We start from the raw sequence: 24,359 nt of genomic DNA, 5'->3' as shown, positions 1-24,359 counted from the left end.
TAACATTTTCTCACCTGTCACACCAGACATGTTAAAGGGATAGTTCAACATTTTGGCAAATTGGCCCATTAACATAATCCCTATAGTCATAGCAGTAGGTTTGTTACCTTTATTTGTCGGTGTAAGCTATTTTTAGAACGGCAGAGCAGAGCCGCTAGCTGCTCAGAGCTACGCTGCAGAGGCTAAATGGGATAAATACATATACCCAAAAACCCTTTATTTACTCAGAGTGTCACACAGCATATCTTCGTTTGAATTAGTTTGGTCAGATGTTTTAATTGTGTGACAGAGACATGGTTTTCCTCTGTGTGCTGTAACACAGTAGGAAAGATGCAGTGACTCAGCGTTGTCCTCCTGTGGATCTGTGAGGGGCGACTTCTTCTGGAGGAGGAGAGCATGAATTTCATTTCTGAGCCGGTGCACTTCCATGTGAAACAGCAAAGTGTGTGTGTGTGTGTTCCACTCTCCATGTCAGCACACATCTGGTCTAAAAGCCGGTTGTTGAGTGTGCTGCTTTTAACAAGGTTCACAACGCGAATAACTTCTTAACATGCCTCGTCCAGATCTGCAGCCATTCCTCTGCCTGCCAGCACTTGTCGATGAATAAAACAATGGTTCCAGACACGGTCCCGTCCTGCTGCCGCCTTCGTCCTCTTCACAGCGCTGCTGTTTCTGACCCTCATATTTCCAACGCCATCACTCATTATCCCTTTACAACTTACAACAAACAATATTTGTTCACCTGTTGTACTGGTGAGGATATTCAGACAACATAATGAGTAGGGCTGAACGATATGGACAGAATTTCTCGATATTTATGCCAGATATCTTAATATCGATATCGATATCGATATTGATACGATATGACTGCGGTTTCAGGGAAAACTGAGCATTCTTCAAAAAATAAATAAATAAAGCTGCATTATAATACCAAAGGATGTGGAAAGTGTTTGTTCTTTTGGGGGTGGCTTTTTGTGCATTTATTTGAAAGGACAGTTTGAGAGAGACAGGGAGGGGGAGAGATATGGAGGTACATTTGTGTCTTTATTATTCAATCAAAAGAAAAGTTGATTTAAACAAAAAAGATATTTTCATTCAAAACAAGCAAAACATTTCAATCAAAGAAATAATGGATTTGAATGCAAAAAAATATTTGAGACCCAAAAAATTGCATTCGAGCACTTTTGTTCTTTGATTGAAAGGTGTTTTTTTTTGATTGAGGTGAATTATTATTATTATTATTATTATTATTATTATTATCAAAAAAAGTTGATTTAAACAAAAAAGATATTTTCAATCGAATATTAACACTTTTTTTGATTGAAAAGGTTTTTTTGATTGAAAATATCTTTTTTGTTTAAATCAACTTTTCTTTTGATTGAATAATAAAGACACAAATGTACCTCCAGTGAGATGAGAGACGAGAAATACTCTAATGGTGCAAATAGGACTTTTTGACACTGACTTTGTTTATTTAGGTTAGTTGTGCATTTAAGAACATTCTCAGTGTCACTGAGAACATTGAATATCCAAATGGCCTTATTAATACAAAAAAAATGGAATGCGACCAACTGAGAAAGCTCTTCAGATCAGTCAGTTAAACGTTAGTCTGGGCCCTGTAGACTGTAACGGATCATCTTGAACAACAAAAACCTGATGTTTGTTTCTGTTCCCCTCCAGGTATCCGAGTGTTGGTGGACGCTCGTGAGAAATTACACATCCCATGGGGCAACCCCTCCAATCAGCGACACGGAGATACCATGATGGCATTTGACACCCGGTCGGCCATGGCACACGGTCACGGCATGGTGGAGGCCAAAGTTTTTCAGCACTATCTACCATCCATCTGCGCCCTGTGGGCCGACCAGGGGATCCAGAACGCCTACGACCGCCGCAGGGAGTTCCAGCTGGTGAGTAGTGGTCCCAGTCCCAGTGTCCATACACGAGACCAGACGTCCTCTTTCAGTCATTACAGTTGTTGAAGTTGACAGGGTTAGAGGTGAGTCATTTGTATCCAAGGAAGAAGACACATTTAGATGAACTGTAGCTAATATCAAACACAACCAAAAAACAAAACAAATTTCAAATCTAAAGCATTGGGGCTATGTAGTGTTTTTAATATTGAAGGGTTGGATAACAGCCAAAACTGGCATTGTTTCTCCTAACTATTTAAAGGGATAGTTCAACATTTTGCTGCCATAATCCCTATAGTCATAGCAGTAGGTTCATCACCTTTAAGTATCAATGTTGTTTTGAGATCAGCGGGGCAGAGACGTGAGCTCCTTAATGAACACAATGGAGATGAATGGTACAGGTCCCCTGTCCCTCATCCAACTCAACAATTACACAATCCAACAACTCCAAAACGCTCTGGTGGACAAGTTGTGACCTGCACATTCACCACGCTATGAGATAATCATTTGAATCAGGAAATCGATTTTGATTTAAACGATGCCAGTGCATCGGTAGACAGACTACTGAATCGGTCTCAAAGTAGCTTGAACCGGCCGATGGCCCGATTACAAAGATATAAATCGGTTTAATGTTGCTGATGCAGCTGCGGGACTGTCTGTCTCTCTTTTGCAGCCTGGTGTTTGACTGCACTTTGTAGAAAAACAGTTCAGCACTGAAAGATCTAGTTGACAATGCTGCGCGGCGTCAGCACTGTGTGTGTGTTTGTGTGTGTGTATGTGTGTTTATTTATAAAAGAAAAGAAAAAAAAGTGCAGCAATGGAGCAGCTGTTTGTTTGCTCTTTGTTGTTTAATTTGTGCCAGTAAAACTTGAATATTGGGCTTTGGAAAGCTCTTACATGTTGTTGTTACATGTTACTGAAACATGACAAAAGTTACAAATACACTTCTCTAGTCTTTGATAAATCTTTTTTAAGGAAATGCCACATTTACAGTATTGACATGTCAATTCATATTGTAAAATGATTGTCTACTTTCAACAAGGAACTATCATTGCCTCATAACCCCTTGAATTGAACTGTGTCATATTGAATTGAATCGTTGGATTGTGTATTTGATGAGTTTGATGAGGGACAGGGGACCTGTACCATTCACCTCCATTGTGTTCACTGAGCAGCTCACATCTCTGCCCCGCCGATCTCAAAACAACATGCACTGTCACTGATGATTAAAGGTGAACCTACTGCTATGACAATAGGGATTATGGTGATAGGCGGTTTTGCCAAAATGTTGAACTATCCCTTTAAAGAAAGTCTCAGAACTAGCAACCTGATCAAGATGAGCCACCCTCACACTGCTGGAACTCAACCCAGAAGTGCAACTTGGTTGCAAAACAGAGTGTGGCCCAATGATAGTTTGAACTCGGTGGTCGTGTTCAGAGCTACTGTAATCACATGGCAGGCTGTTTCCCTGTGTCTGTCAAAGTCCAGTGATTGCTGTTGAGTAGGTTGAAGAAGCACCGACAGTAAAAGATGAAGGCTCCTCCTCCTCCTCCTCACAGTGGACTGAGCTGAGCTGCAGCTGCTGCACACAGAGCAGCTATTGAAAGGTTGCTTCTCCCTGTGCTCTCTGTCCCTCTGCCGTCCCCACGCCCTTCCTTCCTCCGTGTCTCCCTCTGCTCTCCACAAGTTGAACTCGTGGTCTGACAATGTGTCACTTACAGGAAAATGATTTGTAACTGAACACACACACACACACAGACACAAGGGTGAGCAAGAATGAGCAGCTAACCGGTAAAACTGGTCTGTTACATACATACATACATGCTCACACTTCCATCCCCTGTGCAGCGTATCCATGGTGTTTCTGCTATAATGGACATTATAGCAGGAAATGAAGGGGCATGATATAGGCGAACACCTCAACTAGAGATCAGTGTAGCCTGTGTCCTGACGTCTATTAGAGATGTGTACCTAAAAAGTTGGTAATAATTGTGCAAACACAGAATGAAATAGATAACAGATAGATGAATACTACAGTAGAGGAGACCAGATCATCTTGCCACATGGGGAAGTTGTCCCACTGGTCATAATTCCTCCACCATTATGTAGAAAACCCAGCTGCATCTACTCACTGTTCCAAAGCTATTTAGATCTATACACAAGGGTGAGAACAATTTCAGATTTTTTTTTTTGTTCATGCTCTGTTTATTGAAGGTTTTTTTTTTTTTTTTTTACACATACATTAGTCTGGCCTGACGGAAGTGCGTTGCTGCGATTAGCCTCTGATTGGTCGGAACGAGCCACCCGGCGGAAGTCCCGCCTCCGTGCTGCAGCTTTCACAGTCCGCCCGGTAAAGGGAAACATCAACATACAACAACAGGAACCGAACCATGGATCTATTATACATCCGTGTCTTGAACTGAACAGAGGAAGAAATATCCGTCAGCGGTTGCCAACCGCCGTTTAACCGAACAAAAGGATAAATATCCGTCAACGGTTGCCGACCGTCGTTACACCGCGGACCGAAATCCAGTTTCCAACCGGCAATATTTTGCAAGCGCACCGTTGCTACGGCGTCGCTACGGCGCCGATCACAACGATTGTGACTGGTTGAAAGAATTCCAAACGGCCGGAGTGTTTTTTTCTCTGATCGCAGAATCATAGGCGGAGCAGCCAGACTCTCCTTCTTTTCTGGAGGAGGGTCTGGCGAGCGAGACTACACATACATTAATAGAAGGTACAAGATCGGACAGTGAGGGAACCCAGGGTTTCCGCTACATGTAATTGATAGTGGCGCACCGCCACGGCAAAATAAAAGCCGCCACACCTTCAGAATGATGATTTTTTTTTTTTTTAATGTTAAAACAATGTAAAGCAGGTTTTCCACAAGGGGTTGCACAGACTAGTCCCCTGCTCCACAATGACGTTTTGAGCTTGACGTCGACTAGTCGCTGATCATGTAACAGTAGGCTACAAGAGTAGCGGCTTGAAACAACAGCTGAGTGCGTTGAATGAAAAAAATACGAGCGCCGTCAAGCTGGATGGAACAAGCGCGTACCAGACAGGAAGTCGGGCACAGAAAAGGCGAGAGAATCCGGTCAATTTTCAAAATAAAATAAATGATGATTAAGTTTGCTTGTCCGTCTATAAATATTTGTCAGTTGCGTCTGCACACAAGACACATCCATACAGCGCTAGAGACAGACCTGTGTGTGTGGAAAACCGAGTAGCCTACAGACAGGTCGATGTTTGACCGGCGTGGAGAGAGAGAGCAGGAGAAACTGCCGCTTCCGCGGGCAGTGTGTCCGGGCTGCCGGCAATTAAAAAAAAAAACAAAAAAACTCCGCTCATATCGACAGCTTTATGTCGCGCACAACAACAACAGCAGCAACCAACCAGGAAAAACTAAAACTGTGAGTAAAACTGTGACTGAGCAGGACTGTGATGGTGACGAGGCCTGTGTGTCGTTTTCCTCCCTAATTGTTTAATGAACAGCAGCTACGGTATTTTCTTTTGCACCTGTATATGTTACAAAAAACAAACTGATTTACAGTTTGTTGTTTATAAAGCTGCTGTACTGTGGACTAATTTCTGTGCATGAGCTGTCTGTCTGTGAATACAGATTGTTGCAAAGCATTTCCCTCCTCCTGGGATTTTAGTTATGATGGGAAAAATATGAATGATGTCATCAGCGACTAGTCGACGATCCGGTCTCGCGCGCACCCCCCCCGTCGATCAGACCACCCTAGCCGCCACTCTTTCTGGAGGAAACACTGGAACCATTTATCCGTTTACAAGAATGACAACAGCACATACATACAAACAAAGAACATAATAATAATAAAAAAAAAAAAATAGATTAGGGCCGGGACCATAGACTGTAAAAAGAATGGACGTAGCACCCGTGACGTCACCCATTGGTTTGGGGGAGTCTGTTTTGTGCCGCTACTACGGGGGTTTGAACTGCGCCATGTTGGATTCTACTTGCCATATTTGGAGCGGTGCGGCCGTTGGCCGGCCGAGAGCCCGCCCACTGGCCTCGTAGCAGTGGTCTCCGGACCTGTCACTCAACGTTTCAGCGCCCTAATTGGCCAGAACTTTAAACCTAATAATAGTAAAACTGTAGAGTTTTAAAAAAATTCACCCCCCTCAGAGTGTGTGCGGGGGTAGAAACTATCGGTTGAGACCAAAAAAATGAAATGTACCAGGCTGTAAATATGTTTTTTTAAGCTGTAAAATCGGCTATTTTAACATGGGGCTCAATTGGAGTTGCTCCCTTCTGGAGCCAGCCCCCAGCGACAGCCGAGGGGATTGCAGTTTTTTGAACGCGGAAGTGAGCTTCACTTCTCAGACCGACAACTGCCCCCTTGGCCGGGACTCGATTAATTTTTAATCTAATTAATTAGAGGCTTTGTAATTAATGAATCGAAATTAATCGCATATAAATATTTGACCTGAGAACAGTGAGAATACAGATTAAATGGTCTTTCCTGCCACTACACTATGATGATTACTGTATTTATCTACTTAAATGACAGTAGCATAAACTGATTTGTTGAACTCAGCCTGATGTAAACATTAATAAAACTCAGTAACCAATCGGACAGGCAGCTCCATGTTGTCCCTGTGTGATGTTCAGGGACAGGTCAGGACAGTCTGAAGACAGACAGCTCTGAGGTGAAAATGCACAGTGACAGTGACAGGTCTGTATCATACAGACATGACATGTGGTCAAGACATACAGACTGTGTCTGTGGTCAAGACATACAGACTGTATGTCTTGACCACATGTCAGCTGTTCAACTGCAGCAGAGGAAACTCCGCTGTTCTCAGCTGCACCGCGACCAGCGCTTTTTTTTTTTAAATGAAGCTCCGGTAGCGACCAGCTAAACTATGGGAGGATAATGTGAACCAGCGCGCATCCGGTGTGTTTATCAAAGCTTGGTCGCCGTGCTGAGGCACCGGGTCGGTTTGAGCTGCGTTCACTCCTCAGGCAGTGATCAGTATCGGCGGCTTTTTCACTCGTTAAATGATTGTGCTCCAGTATAATCAGTACGCCTGAAAGATGTACAGTAAATTACACAGTTTGGAGGTTGTAAGTCAAGGCCCTCCACATGCAAAAGAAATGACTGCCAGATTTCATTAAATTTAGATACAGCACCTCTCTTTAAGTGTTGAATCTTTTCGAGTTTTGAAAACATTAATATGAATGTGATGGCGGGTGTTGTGATTTCCAGTGTCTCAGAGTTAGACGCTTAGCAATAAAACAAAGAAAAGCAACAAAATCAGATTGGGGTTTTCGATAACTTAGTGGAATCTGGTAAGACCCCAAATAGAGCCATGAGTGGACAATTTTTGAAATACACCAGAGAGAACAATTTCAGATTTTTAACACTAAAAGTAAATCAAATCCGACAGATAGCACTATTTATGTAAAAAAAAAAAGTCCTAGATTCTATAACATAGGCTATATTTGTTATGTATATGTGAAGACAGGAGCATTATAAAATATGAGCGTAAATATGCGTGAAAGACTCTTTCTCTCCTGCTGATGCCACAGACAGTGTGGAAACACTAAGATTGCCGCTGATAGCTTTGCCAGTGGGAGATACATGTGATATTTGTGGGATCGTGTGGAGTGGTAGGGTCTTGTTTACACAGCATGAGCCCAACCAGACTAGTTTGAGCTGGTGGTAGTTTACAACTTTAAAAACGTCAGCGGTTTTCAAACTTTTTAGCCTAGGTTGTAGTTGTGAACTTTAATTATAATGTTAACAGACAACTTATTAAAAGATGTTGGGTTTAAACCACAAATACACTTAATTTAATAGGCCAGGCTCAGAGAGAATGTGCATGGACTTCGGTCAGATTGTACTGAGTTTTTTTTGGGCCCATTCGAAACTCAACTGGTTTTAGTTCAGTAGTTGTGTTCTGTGCTTCCACGTTGTGTTACTGTTCAGCATGTTCACCAGGCACACGAAATTAAGGTGAGAAAATACATTTTGTAAATCAATCATCTAATTTTTACAAATGAAAACCATAATTCATTCAGGTACATATAGAGTCCTGTACTAAGGCTAGCTTACAGTATAGCTTGCAAATTATCCCAGTGATTCTGATTCAGTCTCATGCATTAAAGGGATAGTTCACCCTAGAATGATATTTCGCTCATTATCTACTCACCCTCATGTTGACTAAGGGCTGGAAGAAGTTTCAGAGTCCACCGTCCCTTCTCTGAGTTACAGGGGGTCTTGACGTAGCAGTGCATGTCCATATAACGGTTGCAAAGGGACACCGGAGCTCTTCGTAAAAAAACACACACAAAAAAACATCCAAATACCTCCATGATGCTCGTATGTAATGTCCGTCTTGTGCTGAAGCCCCAAATTGCGTAATTGTCCCGAAAAAAATTAAATAAGTCTATATTTTAAGCTTGTTTGTAGCGGAAGCTTCTCGAAGCTCCTCTTCCTGGTCCGTCCAAATCTCGCGTGATTTGCGCCGGCGTCAGTGCGGTTACTGCGAATCACGCGAGATTTGGACGGACCAGGAAGAGGAGCTTCGAGAAGCTTCCGCTACAAACAAGCTTAAAATATAGACTTATTTAATTTTTTTCGGGACAATTACGCAATTTGGGGCTTCAGCACAAGACGGACATTACATACGAGCATCATGGAGGTATTTGGATGTTTTTTTGTGTGTGTTTTTTTACGAAGAGCTCTGGTGTCCCTTTGCAACCGTGGCATTGAAATGCACTGCTACGCCAAGACCCCCTGTAACTCAGAGAAGGGACGGTGGACTCTGAAACTTCTCCCAGCCCTTAGTCAACATGAGGGTGAGTAGATAATGAGCGAAATATCGTTCTAGGGTGAACTATCCCTTTAAGCCTCGGATGCATAGTGAAGTGGCCTTCTTCCCGTCCCAGTGATGGGAGAAGGTCACGGCGGCTGGTCTTGGTGTTCGGACGCGTGCGTAAACAATTGCCCAAAAACGAGGTTGCAATGGTAAAAACACCACATTTATTTACAACACAATACCTTATTCCATGTAGCAGGCAGGACACAAAAGGCATAATGACACGGTCAAAAACTGTTTGCCTTGACCAGCTACACCTGGCACTAATTGTCCTGGCCTTAAATACCCCCGCGACCCGGAAGCGCGTGATGCCACTTCCGGTGTCAACGGAGGTTACAACAATAAAACATGTCACATACTAAACACTACAATAAAGGTTCATATGGCTCCTACATACCGGCCCCTAAATTGCTTCTGGCAGAAGACAGAACAATTTCAAAAAACATACATACCAGGAGGAGCCATGACAATAAATCAAACAGTCAATACTACACACATCTTTCACATAGTCTGTGGCTGTGCGGTGACGTCCCGCTCTCACGCAGCTTCGCTGTGGCGTAGCCCCAATAGCCACGGTGACGACTGGTGACGAGCTCCAGCTTCTCCGCTGACGAGTCGGACCGCGGCCCCAATAGCCACGGTGACGGCAAGCACCCCCAGCTGCTCCGCTGACAACCTGTAGCCCCAATAGCTACGGTGACGGCAGGCAGCTCCCGCAGCTGTGCTGACGACGACCCAGGCCCCTATGGCCATGGTGACGAGCTCCAGCTGCTCCTCGCTGACGAGTTGAACCGTGGCCCCAATAGCCACGGTAAAGACCGGCAGCTCCAGTCGCGCCGTTGTGTTGGTCCGCAACCCCAATAGCCACGGTGACGAACAGTAGCTCCAGCCGCTCCGCCGACGAGTCGAACCGCAGCCCCTATAGCCACGGTGACAACCGGCAGCTCCAGCTGCTCTGCTGCTGACGACCCGCAGCACCTGGCTCCGGTGCAGCGACCACAACGATGGCGTGCTGCGGCAGCATGAACGGCCACACAAAGTTCCACAAAAAAGGCAAGTTTTTGACTAATGAAGTGGCCTTCTTCCCGTCCCAGTGATGGGAGAAGGTCACGGCGGCTGGTCTTGGTGTTCGGACGCGTGCGTAAACAATTGCCCAAAAACGAGGTTGCAATGGTAAAAACACCACATTTATTTACAACACAATACCTTATTCCATGTAGCAGGCAGGACACAAAAGGCATAATGACACGGTCAAAAACTGTTTGCCTTGACCAGCTACACCTGGCACTAATTGTCCTTGCCTTAAATACCCCCGCGACCCGGAAGCGCGTGACGCCACTTCCGGTGTCAACGGAGGTTACAACAATAAAACATGTCACATACTAAACACTACAATAAAGGTTCATATGGCTCCTACACATAGCTTTACATAGAACAGGTTTGTCTGTGTAGTATTTAGGCAGATTGTGTTCAGTAGGTGCAGAGTGGGAGCATTCTTGATCAGAGATACATTTCAGTTGAGTGATTGGGTCAGTTGTTTCCTAATGGCTGTTGCCTAACGGTAAAAAATCACTGAGAGGAATGAGAATGTTTCAGCTCAGTGACTGATCATCATGTATGATGCTGCTGCAGAGTCAAGAAAAATTTTAGATAGATATGAAATAGAGAATGCATTTCCTGAAGGAAATACGAGTGAATGCTGAAAGCTGGAAGCTGAATGAGCTGAATACATTTTTGAAAAAAAATGTTGAAAAGTTGAAACAATGCTGAATTAAGTGAAGAAACTGCTGAATCAATCTTGAAGAGATGAAACAAATGAAGAGTATGCAATGGTTAGATATGAATTAACTGGGCTGATGTGAAGTCAGCATGGACCAGTCTGCCACCCAGTCCTCCCATCGAGCTGATCGGCTCTCCCTGCCCCCCCCCCCCCCCCCCCTCACCAGAGACTGCCTTCATCAACTCCTGCTAACATTTCCATATTTCGCACATTCTGTGACAAACTGTAAACTGTTTTCTTGTCTGTAACAACATCTATTGCACGTCTGTCCGTCCTGGGTGAGGGATCCCTCCTCTGTTGCTCACCCTGAGGTTTCTCCGATTTTTCCCTGTTAAAAGGGTTTCCATGGAGTTTTTCCTCAGTCGATGTGAGGGTCTAAGGACAGAGGATGTTGTTACGATGCCATGTAAAGCCCTTTGAGACAAACTGTTTGTAAAATTGGGCTATACAAATAAAATTGCCTTGCCTTGCCTTGATGCTTGTTGCTCTGCTGCGGCAGCTCTGTCTGTCATATATGGAATGTTGGATTTCTTCTCATTATAGGATGATTTATGTATTTATTTACTACAGAGGGGGGAAAAAACCATAAGCCAGTAAACATAAAAACTACACAGAGGAATTAATCCTGTTTAAAAAGCTTGTGAAACAGCTGAGTCTTTAATAACTTCTTAATAGGGCCCGACCGATATGGATGTTTTGGAGCCGATGCCGATTCCGATTATTAGGGGGGAAAAAATCTGATAACCGATTAATCGGCCGATTATTTCTTTTTATATAAAGTTTTAAAATTGTATTAATTTAAGTAATATATCTACATAAATTATATAATATATAAATTAGGGCTGCCAAAATTTCCTTGGTCAATTGGTTGCAGGAAAAAACAACAACATTTGGAGCCCTGTCTTGTCAAAATTAAGTCAAAATCAATATGACTGAACTGTGAAAGGCTATAGGCTTTTAATTTGAAGGGCCAGATACAGGAAGTCATGACACGTGAAACTTTTTTGTTGTTGTTGTTTTTACACGGCACGGCGGTCTCTCTCTCTCTCTCTCTTTTTTTGCGACTTTTTCCAATGTTGTTCCAGACGTTTCTGGTTTGTTGACTCCGACGTGGAAGCACGTATCACCGCTGTTTTCAACCATTAGCGGGTGCTGCTGCCCTCTTTAAACAGTCTATGGTGCTGCCGCGAGCCCCCGGTCCCACAGCGCTCACAGGCGGTCAGTCTCACGGAGCAGAGACATGATAGTCCCGCTGCAGTCAGAGACCCGCACCGCCGCCCCTCCTCCCCCCCGTGTTACAACCTCAGTCAGCTCAGTCACTCACCCACCTCATCTAGGTACTGTGTTTATTGGTGATAAACGGGCATACTGCCTGTAATTAGCCTACGGTAAAACCCGACCAGCTTGTTGAATCTCAGACCCAACACGGCCGGAGTCACGAGTATTAATTAATTCACCCGACCGTGGCAAAAAAGAAAAGAAAAGGAAAGCATGTCCTGCTCAGTCACTCTGCTGTGCTGTGAGGTGGTTAGTGGATAGTGGATGCAGTTGGATGCGCCCTCTACAGGATAAATAGCCTAATGTCGGGGGATCTTTTCAAATGGGGGAACATTTTCAAAGTAAAACCAAGTCTTATTCCCTGCATTTTATTTCTGAAAATATCGGCGACAATCGGCGAGTTTTGGCCGATTACCGATTATTCTCAAATGGGCTATAATCGGCCGATTTAATCGGCTCGCCGATAAATCGGTCGGGCCCTACTTCTTAAAGAGTGTTGCTTAGTTTCTTAATTCAAATAATTAACTGACAGCTATAAAACATAAGAAAGCTGTGATACATTTCACGTGGTGACATCTTTAGTTGTTGCTTTTATTCCTGAATGTGAAGAGAACCAGGGCTGGTTGCAGCTTTAAACCACCACCGGCCTCTGTCAGTTGTTGCTGATGTTGCTGCTATCATGGTGTCTGTCACAGCTCTGCAGATTTAGAGCAACCATTTTCACTCTAGGGGCACTAACATGAAAAATTAATGTTAATGTGACCCACTTCCATATTGATATATAATGATGAATCATGTGACATGACAATGGAGACTGAGCTCAGACGTCTTCCGCTGAAGTGACTCTCTTCTCTTCTTTTTTCTCTCAGGGGGAGTCGGTCAAGTATTTCCTGGACAATTTGGAAAAACTTGGACAGTCGGTAAGTCATGCCCACTCCACTCCACACCACACCACTCCCAGCAGGCAAGTGTGCATGCTTGGACAGATGGGGGTTGATAGCACTGAGCTGGTTTAATGAAAAGAGAAGTGAAACTGTTGCCTTCCTGTCCCTAGTCATGTCTCCACGCGGTCCTGTTCTGATGTGAACACACTATTGTACTGTTGCTACTGGACAACTCACAAGTCAAACACAAGTAAAGTTAAAAAAAACACAAAAACAGTCTGAATGAGAGACAGGAAATGACACATTACCAGATGAAGATGTGGTGGAGGGATAGTCTTAAAGCCCATGACAAGCAATTCAAAGTCAATGCAAAAATTCCCTTTTTATTATTGAGGACCTTAGCTTCCTGTTTGTTTGTTTGTTTATTTATTTATTGAAAGGGATAGTTCACCCAAAATTCAAATTTCACTAATTTTCTACCCATCCTAGTGTCGACTAAGGGTTGGGAGAAGTTTCAGAGTCAAAAAGACGCCAAAAAGGCACGGATGACTCTGAAACTTCTCCCAACCCTTAGTCGACAAGAGGGTGAGTAGAAAATGAGTGAAATTTGAATTTTGGATGAACTATCCCTTTAAAAGGTTCCCCATTAGCTGATGCCAATGGCATAAGCTAGTCTTCCTGGGACCTTACATCGAAAAGAGAAAAACAGATCATATTTTCAATATCACATCAGTCAAATAGACATCTTAATACATTGTGTTTGCAGTAATACTAACAACAGTACATTGGTGCTTTGAAATCTTACATTTTTACGCCTTACTTTGACTGCATTTAAACAAGTTGGTATTAGTCTTCATATCAATCATTCATTTAACAGGAACAAAACAGAGATACAATTGACTGGATTATTGCTCAGCTGTTAAATAGTGCATTCTTAGATGGTATTTGAATGAGGACTTGCTGTTAGATTGTCGTATGTGCAGAGGGCAGTTATTCCAAAGCTTGATGGCACTGTCTTTTTTTTAAGTGTTAGATTTTGGGCATGGTAATGTAATTTGATCATCATCTGCTAATCTAGTGGAATGACTATGAATTTGACTACATCTGATAATTTGATTATGTAAAAACTCAGGTTTGGTGGAATAAACAGTATTGCTGAAGAATGTGACTGTACTTAAGGCAAGCCTTTTTTCTACTTTTAACCATGAAAGTTTACAATGCATACTTTCTGTGTTAGTTCTTATGAGGCAGTGTAAAACAAGTCTGGCAGCTCTATTCTGGGCAATTTGTAGTTTATCAGACTGTACACTGAGCTGTTGAAGTTGCTGTGTCTTAACTCATCCCCTCACAAGCTAACCTAGCAGCAAGCTTATTGACCTTGTATATAGAGGTTCATGACTCCATAAATGTAACGTTGTGCTTGCAGGACTACCTCCCCAGCCAGCAGGACATCCTTCTGGCTAGGAAGCCCACCAAGGGGATCCACGAGTACGACTTTGAGATTAAGAATGTGCCTTTCAAGATGGTGGACGTGGGCGGTCAGCGCTCTGAGCGGCGGCGCTGGTTCGAATGCTTCGACTCTGTCACTTCCATCCTTTTCCTCGTCTCCTCCTCTGAATACGACCAGGTGAGTCACAGTGAGGACACAAAGACCAGATGTTGAATTTCCAGATTGTTAGTTGACTAATGTGTGGGCAATAATTATTATAAAAGGCAGAACATAAATCCAGGAAGGAGCAGTCTAACGCAGGAACCCTGCTCTCCAGGTCAGTGAGTGGATGACAGAGGAGGAGAGAGAGGGAGGTGTTAAAAACATCTGTCAGTAGCTCAGCCAGTGTCTTGGAGGCCTGCTGCCTTGTGCTGGTTGACTCATCAGGGATGTCCTCACATCCTCAGCAGGTCACCAGGGCCCAGTTGTTCAAAAGTCATCTGATGGGATTTTGGATAATAGATTGGATCAAATCTTGAAAATGGGTTGTTCAAAACCAAAAACAGACTCTGAGATCGAATTATATCACCTAATCCAATCTTGGTTTTCATCTGGATCAAACCCTCAGTTTGTGTTGTTCAAAACTTTTTAGTAGGATCGGGATAACTTTGAACCAAAAAAACAGGATTATTCTGATCCCAGCAGTCGGGTGGATTTCAGGAGGGGGGGCTGGCTGCTGCGGGTGGCGGCTCGAGTCAGTAAAATGTTTTTCAAACTGGCTGACAGTGACAATGACGTGAAACTGAGGCTAACTCATTCATGATTGCCTCTGATTATACTGATAATACCGTCCAATGTAGACGCGCGACATGCGCGCTCACAACCCAAAGCGCAGCCTGGACTTACTAAAGCTCTGGCTAGTTGCACTAAAAATGGACCCGAATGGGGCGGTGCGTGGCGCAGTGGTTAAGGCGGCCGCCCCATGTAGAGGCTACAGTCCTAAACGCAGGCGTCCCCGGTTCGGGTCCTGCGTCGGGCAGACTTTTCCTGCATGTCATTCCCCCTCTCTCTGCCTCCCCCTTTCCTGTCTATCTCACTGTGCTATCAAATAAAAGGCAAAAAAGGCGGAATGCCGAAGCGGAATCATTATTATCAGAATGAGCCGGGCAGCGCTCAGAGATGACATCATCCAGGTCAGAGGTTAGTAGGTCAACCTACAGACCCCGGATGTTGATAACAGCTAACCCCGGACTCAGAGAGGAATAGCACTAGCGTATCATAACGAAATAGTGGTGAAATGAACAGCAGATAATGTGTTATTTAGAGGCTGCATTCCGCTGCCCTGTGTACTCGCATTATATGGATATACGCGGCTCTCGGCTGGAGCTAATTTCATCGGAACGACTTGTAATGACACCAAAGTTATCTGGGTGAGTAAATGATTGTATTTTATGCTAGAAATAAGGCCCATATTGTAAAAAAAACGGCAATTACCCTTTAATAAATAGTGAGGATAAGATAATGTCAGTGTAGGGAGGCAGATGTGTGCTTCTGTTGCTGTACTAAGCCCTGTTAAACCAACCTGTTGCTCATTCCAGAGAGACATTGTCATAACAACCCTTGACTCCTACTTCCTCCCCCCAGCTGCTGATGGAGGACCGGCAGACGAACCGGCTGAGCGAGTCCCTCAACATCTTCGAGACCATCGTCAACAACCGGGTTTTCAGCAACGTCTCCATCATCCTGTTCCTCAACAAGACGGACCTGCTGGAGGAGAAGGTGAAGCAGGTGTCCGTCAAAGACTACTTCCCCGAGTTCTCAGGCGAGCCCAGCAGCCTGGCCGACGTCCAGCGCTTCCTGGTGGAGTGCTTCCGCAAGAAGCGCCGCGAGCAGCAGCAGAAGCCGCTCTACCACCACTTCACCACGGCCATCAACACGGAGAACATCCGGCTGGTGTTCCGCGACGTCAAGGACACCATCCTCCACGACAACCTCAAGCAGCTGATGCTGCAGTGAGCGGTCCGACCGGAGGAGGAGGAGGAGGAGGAGGAGGAGGAGGGATGGGTGGAGGCAGATGGAGGCGCGGAGGAGGAGGAGGAGCCTTTCCCCTCCCCCTCCCCCTCCCCCTCTGCCTCCACCACCGCCAGTCCCTTAGTGGAGCAGGCAGTGACACTTTTGAACTTTGACTGTGTATTAAAGCCACCACTACTACCAGCCCCCCCCCCTCCCACTCACCTACCCACGCTTGCTCTCTGTCTTACTGAGCTTGTTCACTGTGACTTCTAATACCCGGTTCTGGCTCAGAGCCCTCAGCACCCCCTAACCCCCCCGCCCCCCCGCTCTCTGTCCCATGCCCCACACTCGGCTGTGTGGCCCGTTCTTCTCTGTGTTTGTTGCCCCGTTTCACACCACACACGGTTCTGCTGTCTGTCCGCAGCAGAGTGTGGGCTCTGGTCTTACTGAGCGGCCGCCAAAGCCTCTCGCAGGCGCCGCTGAGATGTGGAGAGCTCGGTTACTCGGCCGCCAGGTCTTTGCGGGGGGGGGGGGGGGCGAGAGAGAGCACACAAAACGTATCGTATGTTTTTTCTTTTTCTCAGGGCACATTGTTGAACCACTTCTCCCACTTGATGCCAACACCCTTCAACGAGCCATGTGACAAATGTTGTGGGGTCTTTGTCTCTGTAGGTCAGCAGAACTCGATCAGAACTGTAGCCACCTTCAGCCTGGACCACATCGTACCATCTCAGTTCTGGCCACATTTCCACCTGCTATTTGCTATGTTTTGTTTTGTGTCATCTAACCCACGTGCCTTTGCATTTACACCTGCCTTTAAAGGGATATAAATGCGCCTATCACCATAACCCCTATAGTCATAGCAGTAGGTTTGTTACCTTTAACTGTCGATGCAAGCTGTTTTTAGAACGGTGGAGCAGAGACACGAGCTGCTCAGCTAACACTACGGAGGCATATGGTATTACACGTTTCAGTCATCAAACTCATCAAATACACAATCCAACAACTCCAAAACACTCTGGTGGAGAAGTTGTGACCTGCACATTCACCACGCTATGAGACAATAATGGAACGTTATGAGACGGATTTGTTTTGGAGGCGAATGCGTAACCGGAACTACATTCCAGACACGCGGCTGCTGGGTGGAGTGATTTCAAAAGCAAGTAGTTCCGAGTATTTGCTTCATTTGTCGTAATGTTACATAAATATACGTTATTATTTCATAGCGTGGTGAATGTGCAAGTCACAACTTGTCCACCAGACCAGAGCGTTTTGGAGTTGTTGGATTGTGTATTTATTTTGATGAGGGAAACGTAGAAATAGCGTGCAGCTCACGTCTCTACCCCACCGATCTAAAAACAGCTTGCACCGATACTTAAAGGTAATGAACCTACTGCTATGACTATAGGGATTATGGCAATAGGCAAATTTGCCGAAATGTTGAAATATCCCTTTAATAATTTACATCATCTCAGTTCTTCCAAGTTGATCTGAAGAATCAGTTCCTCATCAAGGAAGTTTATCAAGCAGAAATACAAACGTGATTGATCTTTGTGGTGTTTCCTCGTCTTACACTTGACTAAATTGAGAATCATTGTTGGAGGGACAAAACAAGACATTTGATAACATCCTCTTGGATTCATCGATAATAAAAGATTTGCAATCCTAATTTAATGTCGGTGTGGAAACTACAACAAGCAGCACCACAGATACGTTGGGCCAGAACATCTAGGAGCCCAAGTACGGATGCAAGCAGCACGTGAAACCTGTTGAATCCATCATCACTGTAAAGATGTAACTGTTAAAGGCTAGTGGAGAGCCAGGAGTGTACAGTGATGTCAGGTGAGTTAGAAGCATCATGTGCTAATAACACTGTCCCATTCATGCTTCAGAGTGCTGATGGTGGATGATGTGGTCCAGGTTAAGAACGGTGACATTAACAGAGAAACCCCATCACATCCCATCCCAACATTTTCTTCCAGGCTGGTCTGTGCTCTCTGAAGGTACCTGTTCATGTCCACCAGTCCCTTCCTCACCTAACGGCTAACTCAAAAGAAAAGGGATAAAGCCAGCCTGTCTGTTACTAATGACCCCTCTCACTGCGGTGTATAGGTTCTATATAGTTCACATTGTCCTTAACTCCATTTTCTAATTCATCATCCTGTTTCCCTCACGCCAACCTCACTAACAGCTGATGTAACCCTCCACCAACGTGTATGTATGACCGCGAGTGTTATTTTGATTCCATTTTGACTTTGTTTATTTAAAAGAGAAGAGGGCGCCTGGTGGTTTGTCTTAAGGCGGTGTAGGATAATCAGCTTCTTCCTGAACGCCAAAGTCCTCCAGTGAACTTGCTCCGTGCTAACTCATCATCACTGAAGATGATCTCCATGTAGAAGATGCTACAGATGTTCAATCTGACTCCCAGATCCATTTTAAAGAGACTTGACAGGATCAGCAGAGGGCCAACTCTTATCTTTATCATTTTTGTTTTGAATGCTAATGGAAGCTAATTGCTAATCTTAGTTTGGGCTTGCCCCAGTTACCCCACAGATACAGTGTCTTGCCCTCTGTCTACACTGGAGGTGTTTCAGACTGAAAGGCCGGTGTCTGAGAGAGATGGAGGCGAGCAGCAGAATCTTCCATACAGGTTGATATCTACCCATCTCCTGTCAGCTGTTCTCAACTGTTCAAATTACATCTCAAGGAGCGCCCTGACCCTTGAACTCAAAATGTTAGGGGCGCAAGCAGAAAATGTAGGGGTGCACTCTGTAAATTGATGCAAATCAAAGCAAATATTCACATTTCCTTTTCATTCATGATCCTCCCTCACACTGGCCTGACACCTGAAATGACAGATAACAGATTCTCCGAGTCGCCTCGCATTTTATTTGAACTCGATTTAATGTCGAGAAAGTGCAAGTATAGAATACAGTTGTTTAAGATTGTGTGTGTGGTGTTTTTAATCATAATTTTAAAAAGAACAATAATTAGTTAAAAGAGTATTTTTATCAGTAATTTATTTTATCAATTACTAGACATTTCAGGCGACCCCACATGGGGTCCCGACCCCACATGGGGTCCCGACCCCAAGGTTGAAAAACACTGATTTAGGGGCAGTCTGGAGCCCTGTACTGAGCCTTAAAGAGAAGAACCAGTGGAGCTGCGGTGCAGATTTAAACTTGGTTTGCATTCAGACATCAGACTCTGCTGGCACCACAGTTACTTTGATGGATGTCATAGGCAAGACAAGGTAATTTTATTTGTATAGCCCATTTTGACAAACAGTTTGTCTCAAAGGGCTTTACATGGCATCATAACAACCATCCTCTGTCCTTAGACCCTCAGTTCAACCCATTTTCAGGATGTCAGTCTGTCAGGCCGTCAGTACAGTCAGATCAGTAAGATGCAACAACATCATGAGCATCGTCTTCATTTCTATTTACATCACATTCTTCACATTCCTCAGTTTGATTTATTTTGAGTAAATTATCATTTACAACGGTAGGAAACATTTTGAGACCAACCAGGAGTCTGCTGTCACTCAGTGTGTGTGCTAGCATGGAGCAATGAAGTCACATGGCTGATTTTGGTGTGTGTGTGTGTGTGTTCCCAGCTCTAAAAGAGGAAGTTGACCAACAGGCCTGACAAAATCTCTGTGAATTCCTCAAACTGTGCAGCGCCAGTCACAACAGTTCTCCCTCTGTCAGCCTGTATGCACTAGGATAAATCTGTGTGTTTGTGTGTGTCACACACAAACACAGTGTGTCTGTTCTGCTGCTGCTGGGACAGCCAAAGTAAAAACCCAGCAGAGGCCCCTTTGTATGGATCTTTGTCATGTCATCACTTTGGGTCAGAAGAAAGCCTACGAACACACACAGCATGAAGTCATAGCAGCTGAGGCCAGGACCCTGATACAGCCTCTTGTCAGCGCTCAACAAACCTGCTCTTGATGACTGGAGCACAGACTGTGTATTGATGAGCAGATGGCTGAGTGATGACGCTCCACATGCTGTTGCTCTTTAACGGAGCCTCTGTGACATCACATTGATCCAGTCTGAGCAGTGACGTCCTTCTGAAGCACGTGGGTTTCATCCGTCGTCATACATTTGATCATTCACAAGAGTCAGAGTTTAAAGGGATACGCCAATATTTTTTTTTTCGTTTTTTGCCTCACTCCTGAGTCCATGACAAGCAGATAGACACCATCCTTTCGACTGTGCGTGCAGTAACAAGGGAGATAGAGCCGTATCGCCCGTAATTAGCTCAAACACTGGAAGTGTATAGGTAGTGTTAGCCTGCCTCCACCTAAAGTCATCAGAGAAACTCTTCAGCAACTCTAAACGGAAACCGGCGGGGCGATCTTCGTCTCAGAGCTGACAAAACTCTCCGGTAAGGCATCTTGAGCGGTCAGATGCCGGTAACGGGACGAGATCGGTCAAAACGGAGGGTTCAAGCAAAGACGGTTTATTTTAGTTCAAGCTAGCTACATCGAGGGTAGGTTAGCTTCCTATTTTAAAGTAAAAGCACAAATTGTATCGTCATGGTTTTCTGTATGTAAAGGGCAACGGTTTTATTTTGTGAAAGTAACCGGAAGTGCGTTGGTCACAACGGCTAGCTTGAGTAGCGCCGAATTCGTCCAAACAAAATTGTAAACAGATGGAATTTTGACAAATTAACGACACACTGCTGATCTAAACGGCTACTTTCTCGCCTAAAATGTTTGAAATGTTAATAATGTGATTTACAGAGTTTAGAGCTAAAATGAAATCAGCTTCTGACTGCTGATTTCGGCTCAGGTAGGAGGCAGGCTAACACTACCTATACACTTCCAGCGTTTGAGCTAAGCTAATTAGCTTTGTGCCAGCTCTGCCCGTATCTCCCTTGTTACTGCACACACGAAAGGATGGTGTCTTCAGACTCAACACCAACATCATGATGTTTGAAAGTTCTCCCAGGCTGCCAGAAGCTCTTCACATCACAGCTCTGCTTTAAAGGAGACATATTATGCCCCCTTTCCACAAATTAAAATAGTTCCCAGGTGTCTTAAAGACATGTCTGTGACATGCTTTGGTTAAAATACCCCAAGGATCAAACCTCACAGCTCTTTTCATCCTCTCAAAACAGCCCTGTTCAGAACGACTGGTTTCAGTGCCTGTCCCTTTAAATGCAAATGAGGTAGGGGTGGGATTATGCAAATTCCAAAACTAGTTATATCATTTGTAGACAACAACTTGTAAAACCACATGGATTTCTATCTAGGGAGCCTGAGAATTACATATTTTATTGTCAATTCTCACATTTTGGGGGCCGGAAGGCAAGACAAACACCCAGATATACTGTATGTTAAAAAAGTGATATATCCATAATATGTCCCCTTTAAACATCTGGAAGAGTTGTCCGACTGCCTGAAGAGCTGGAGTGCAGCACACGTCCTTCTGACTGTCCCCATGAAGCCTGTGCCTTCTCTGTGTCTTTGTAGTGTGAAAGTTGTGGGGTGACAGTGCCCGTTGTTAAACAGTCTGATGGTGACAAGTAGTTGAGAGAAGTCTGGAGCAGTGAGAAAAGTTCGACCCCTCCCTCTGCTCCTCCACGCAGCAAACTAACTCTTCTACAAAGACCTAATTGTATTTTTCAGAAAGGTTCAGATTGTGTCCGATGCAGATGCCCAGCGCCCACACCACTATACATGTCTGCCTTCAGATCTCAGACCAGTCCGTCTCAGTCTCCTTTGACTTCTCCGTGCTGTAGGTTCACTCGCATGTTCACCTTCCCACTTTAGATGAGTCAGCAGATACTGAGACACTGCTGCTGTTAGGTGCTTTCACGCCCTGTGATCCTCCACAGGGGTTTCTGATCTGGGAACAGCGACCACCTGGTTTGATTCCTGTTCCCAGAGTTTTTGCCTTACTGTATGTTGTTTAGTGATGCCGGCGTCCACTGCGTCCTGAGTGGACCTGCCCTGATCAGTGTTGTGATCAACAGTTGGACTGAGAAAAAAAAGCTGCTTTTTTTTTTTTTGAAAAGTGTTCGGTTGTAAATACCTGTGAGAGGAAACCGGTGTCACTGTACATAGTCCAAACTATGCAACAGCACTGCTCCACAGCCACACCTTTGTTTTATGTTGGGTTCAATCACAATCTCACTGACTAATGATTCTGTTAATGCCAGTGTTTGTTAGAAACGTGTCTGTAATTACATCAGGAAAAATCTGCCAAATATACTGATTGTTAGTGCCTCTTCTCCACACTCTGCCTCGACTCTCTAATCATGTAAACAAAGGTTTTATACTGTGTCTTGTTTTTTTTTATGTCACCCAAACAGTCTGACGTTGTCATACTAAGTCATTTACAAACATTTCTCTTCTCAGTCGTGGTATTTCCAGATAGTCAAGCTTTCATTGTACAGTCTAACTTATACTGTCTGACCTTCTACTCTGAATAAATCCAGCTGTTTTTATAAAAAATAACTGTCTGCGCTCTCACTCTTTTCTCCACTTTCCTGTCTTGCTATTAGGGTTGCAAAGGGGTGGAAAATTTCCAGTTAATTTCCAGAAACTTTCCATGGGAAGTTAAGCTGGGGAATTTTGGAAATATTCCAAATGGGAAATTATGGGAACAAACTGTATCATATTCAAACATAAATGTAAATATTTTGTTTTGTCATAAGCAGGCATCCATGCTAAATAATACAATTAAAAAACATGACATTTAAACAGATTTATTTGTGAGTAGAACTTATCAAGTTTTAATTCTTGTATGAACAATCAATTCTTTTACTGAACAACAAAAACATGAATGTGAGTAAAATATTACTCACCCCCTCCCCCACCCAATCAAATAGTAAAATGACCCCCAAAAGTGTGGCCTCCAGGGTTCAAGAGATCATCTGTGCATGTGATGGAGGAATGCACAGTGCATGTAGTGGGCGTGGCCTCAACAGCCCTGCAGTTAGCAGTGTGCTGTGTACATGTGACTGAGGAATAGCATAGATATTCAAGTGTACTTGCATTAATATGCAATATATTTTCCCCAACTATATTTAAGTTTCCTGTTAAGATCCAACCTTCAATTTTGTAAATTTTGGATTTATTCCCGTTTATTCTCATATAATCCCGTTAATTCCCATGGAGAGTTTCCAACTTTGAAAATTCCTGGAATTTTGAAACCCTACTTGCTATAAAAAAAAAGACAGCAAAACATTATTGACAAAGTATTGTGTTTTACTAAGAAGCCAAAGGAATATATCCTATAAAGATACAACTAGAATCACCGCCTATTATTATATAGTAAAACTTCACTTAGGCGCAAATGCAGTGGATTACATATGAAACATGTCCCTTTTCAGATATCTTAAATTAAGTTTTGACTGGGCGAAATGACGTTGTTGATATCTGTAAATGGAATAATGACTAATCAAAATGATGTTGTAGATATCTCAAACTATTATAATAGAATTATAACTCAGTTACAGATATCCGTAATTCACATAGCGGATATCTGCAACTGAATTGTAGATATCTGTAATGACAAACCCCATACACATGAATGGCAAAAGTGACGTCATTTGTCCTAGGAAGAATATAGTTGCAAATATCTGAAATGTTCTTTTTGACTAGGCAAAACTGAATTACAGATATCTTACAGAATCAAAAATCCAACTACTCAAAATATAATTACGACTAGTGTTGTTGTTGATATCTACAATGTTAATTCCAGAGAGTCAAACTTAGCTTTTAAATGTTAAATCTATTTGCCATACATTGGAGGGTGTTTGCCCATAAAACATGCATTCATTGCTACCACTGCTGCCATCTCTCTACACCCTGGACATGTTGCCAGTCTATCACAGGGCAGAAGACCTTGCTACGTAGCCATTAGAGGGCGCTGTTTTACCACTTATATGCACAGTGTGAACAGCTGGGAGACTTTGCTACAGTCTGTGTAAAATATTGGAGAAGCTGTATTTCAAAGTCACTGATATACAGAGCCCCTAAAGGGACATGGAAGGACTTTTTTTTTTTTTCGAGATCTCGCAATACTTTTGCGAGATCTTGCAAAAAAAAAAATCCTTCCATGACCCTTTAGGGGCTCTGTACTGATAAAACTACTCGGGACTCAAGGCTAATCATATTAGTTCAGAGGAGTCTGTGGAATAGCTTTAAATTCCTCTATCCATTTACTACACACACACAGTGGCCCTCTACCCTT

The 24,359-nt window shown here is 43.8% G+C and overlaps 1 protein-coding gene across 1 annotated transcript in view; it reads left to right on the top strand.

Annotated features, from left to right (window-relative positions):
- Window positions 1-22,618, top strand: part of gna13b (guanine nucleotide binding protein (G protein), alpha 13b) — a 33,615-nt gene extending 10,997 nt beyond the window's left edge. The window contains exons 2-5 of the mRNA XM_085785132.1: window positions 1,681-1,910; window positions 12,693-12,743; window positions 14,134-14,334; window positions 15,781-22,618. Of these exons, the coding sequence (XP_085641258.1) occupies window positions 1,681-1,910; window positions 12,693-12,743; window positions 14,134-14,334; window positions 15,781-16,152 (854 nt within the window). The 3' untranslated portion in view covers window positions 16,153-22,618. The remainder of the gene's footprint in view (window positions 1-1,680; window positions 1,911-12,692; window positions 12,744-14,133; window positions 14,335-15,780) is intronic.
- Window positions 22,619-24,359: the final 1,741 nt, after the last annotated feature.

This window comes from Trachurus japonicus, chromosome 8 (assembly GCF_045865225.1).
Source record: "Trachurus japonicus isolate A0001 chromosome 8, Traja_1.0".
Classification (NCBI taxonomy): domain Eukaryota; kingdom Metazoa; phylum Chordata; class Actinopteri; order Carangiformes; family Carangidae; genus Trachurus; species Trachurus japonicus.
Note: the sequence above shows the minus strand (reverse complement) of the source record. Positions and strands in the feature narration are given on the sequence as shown.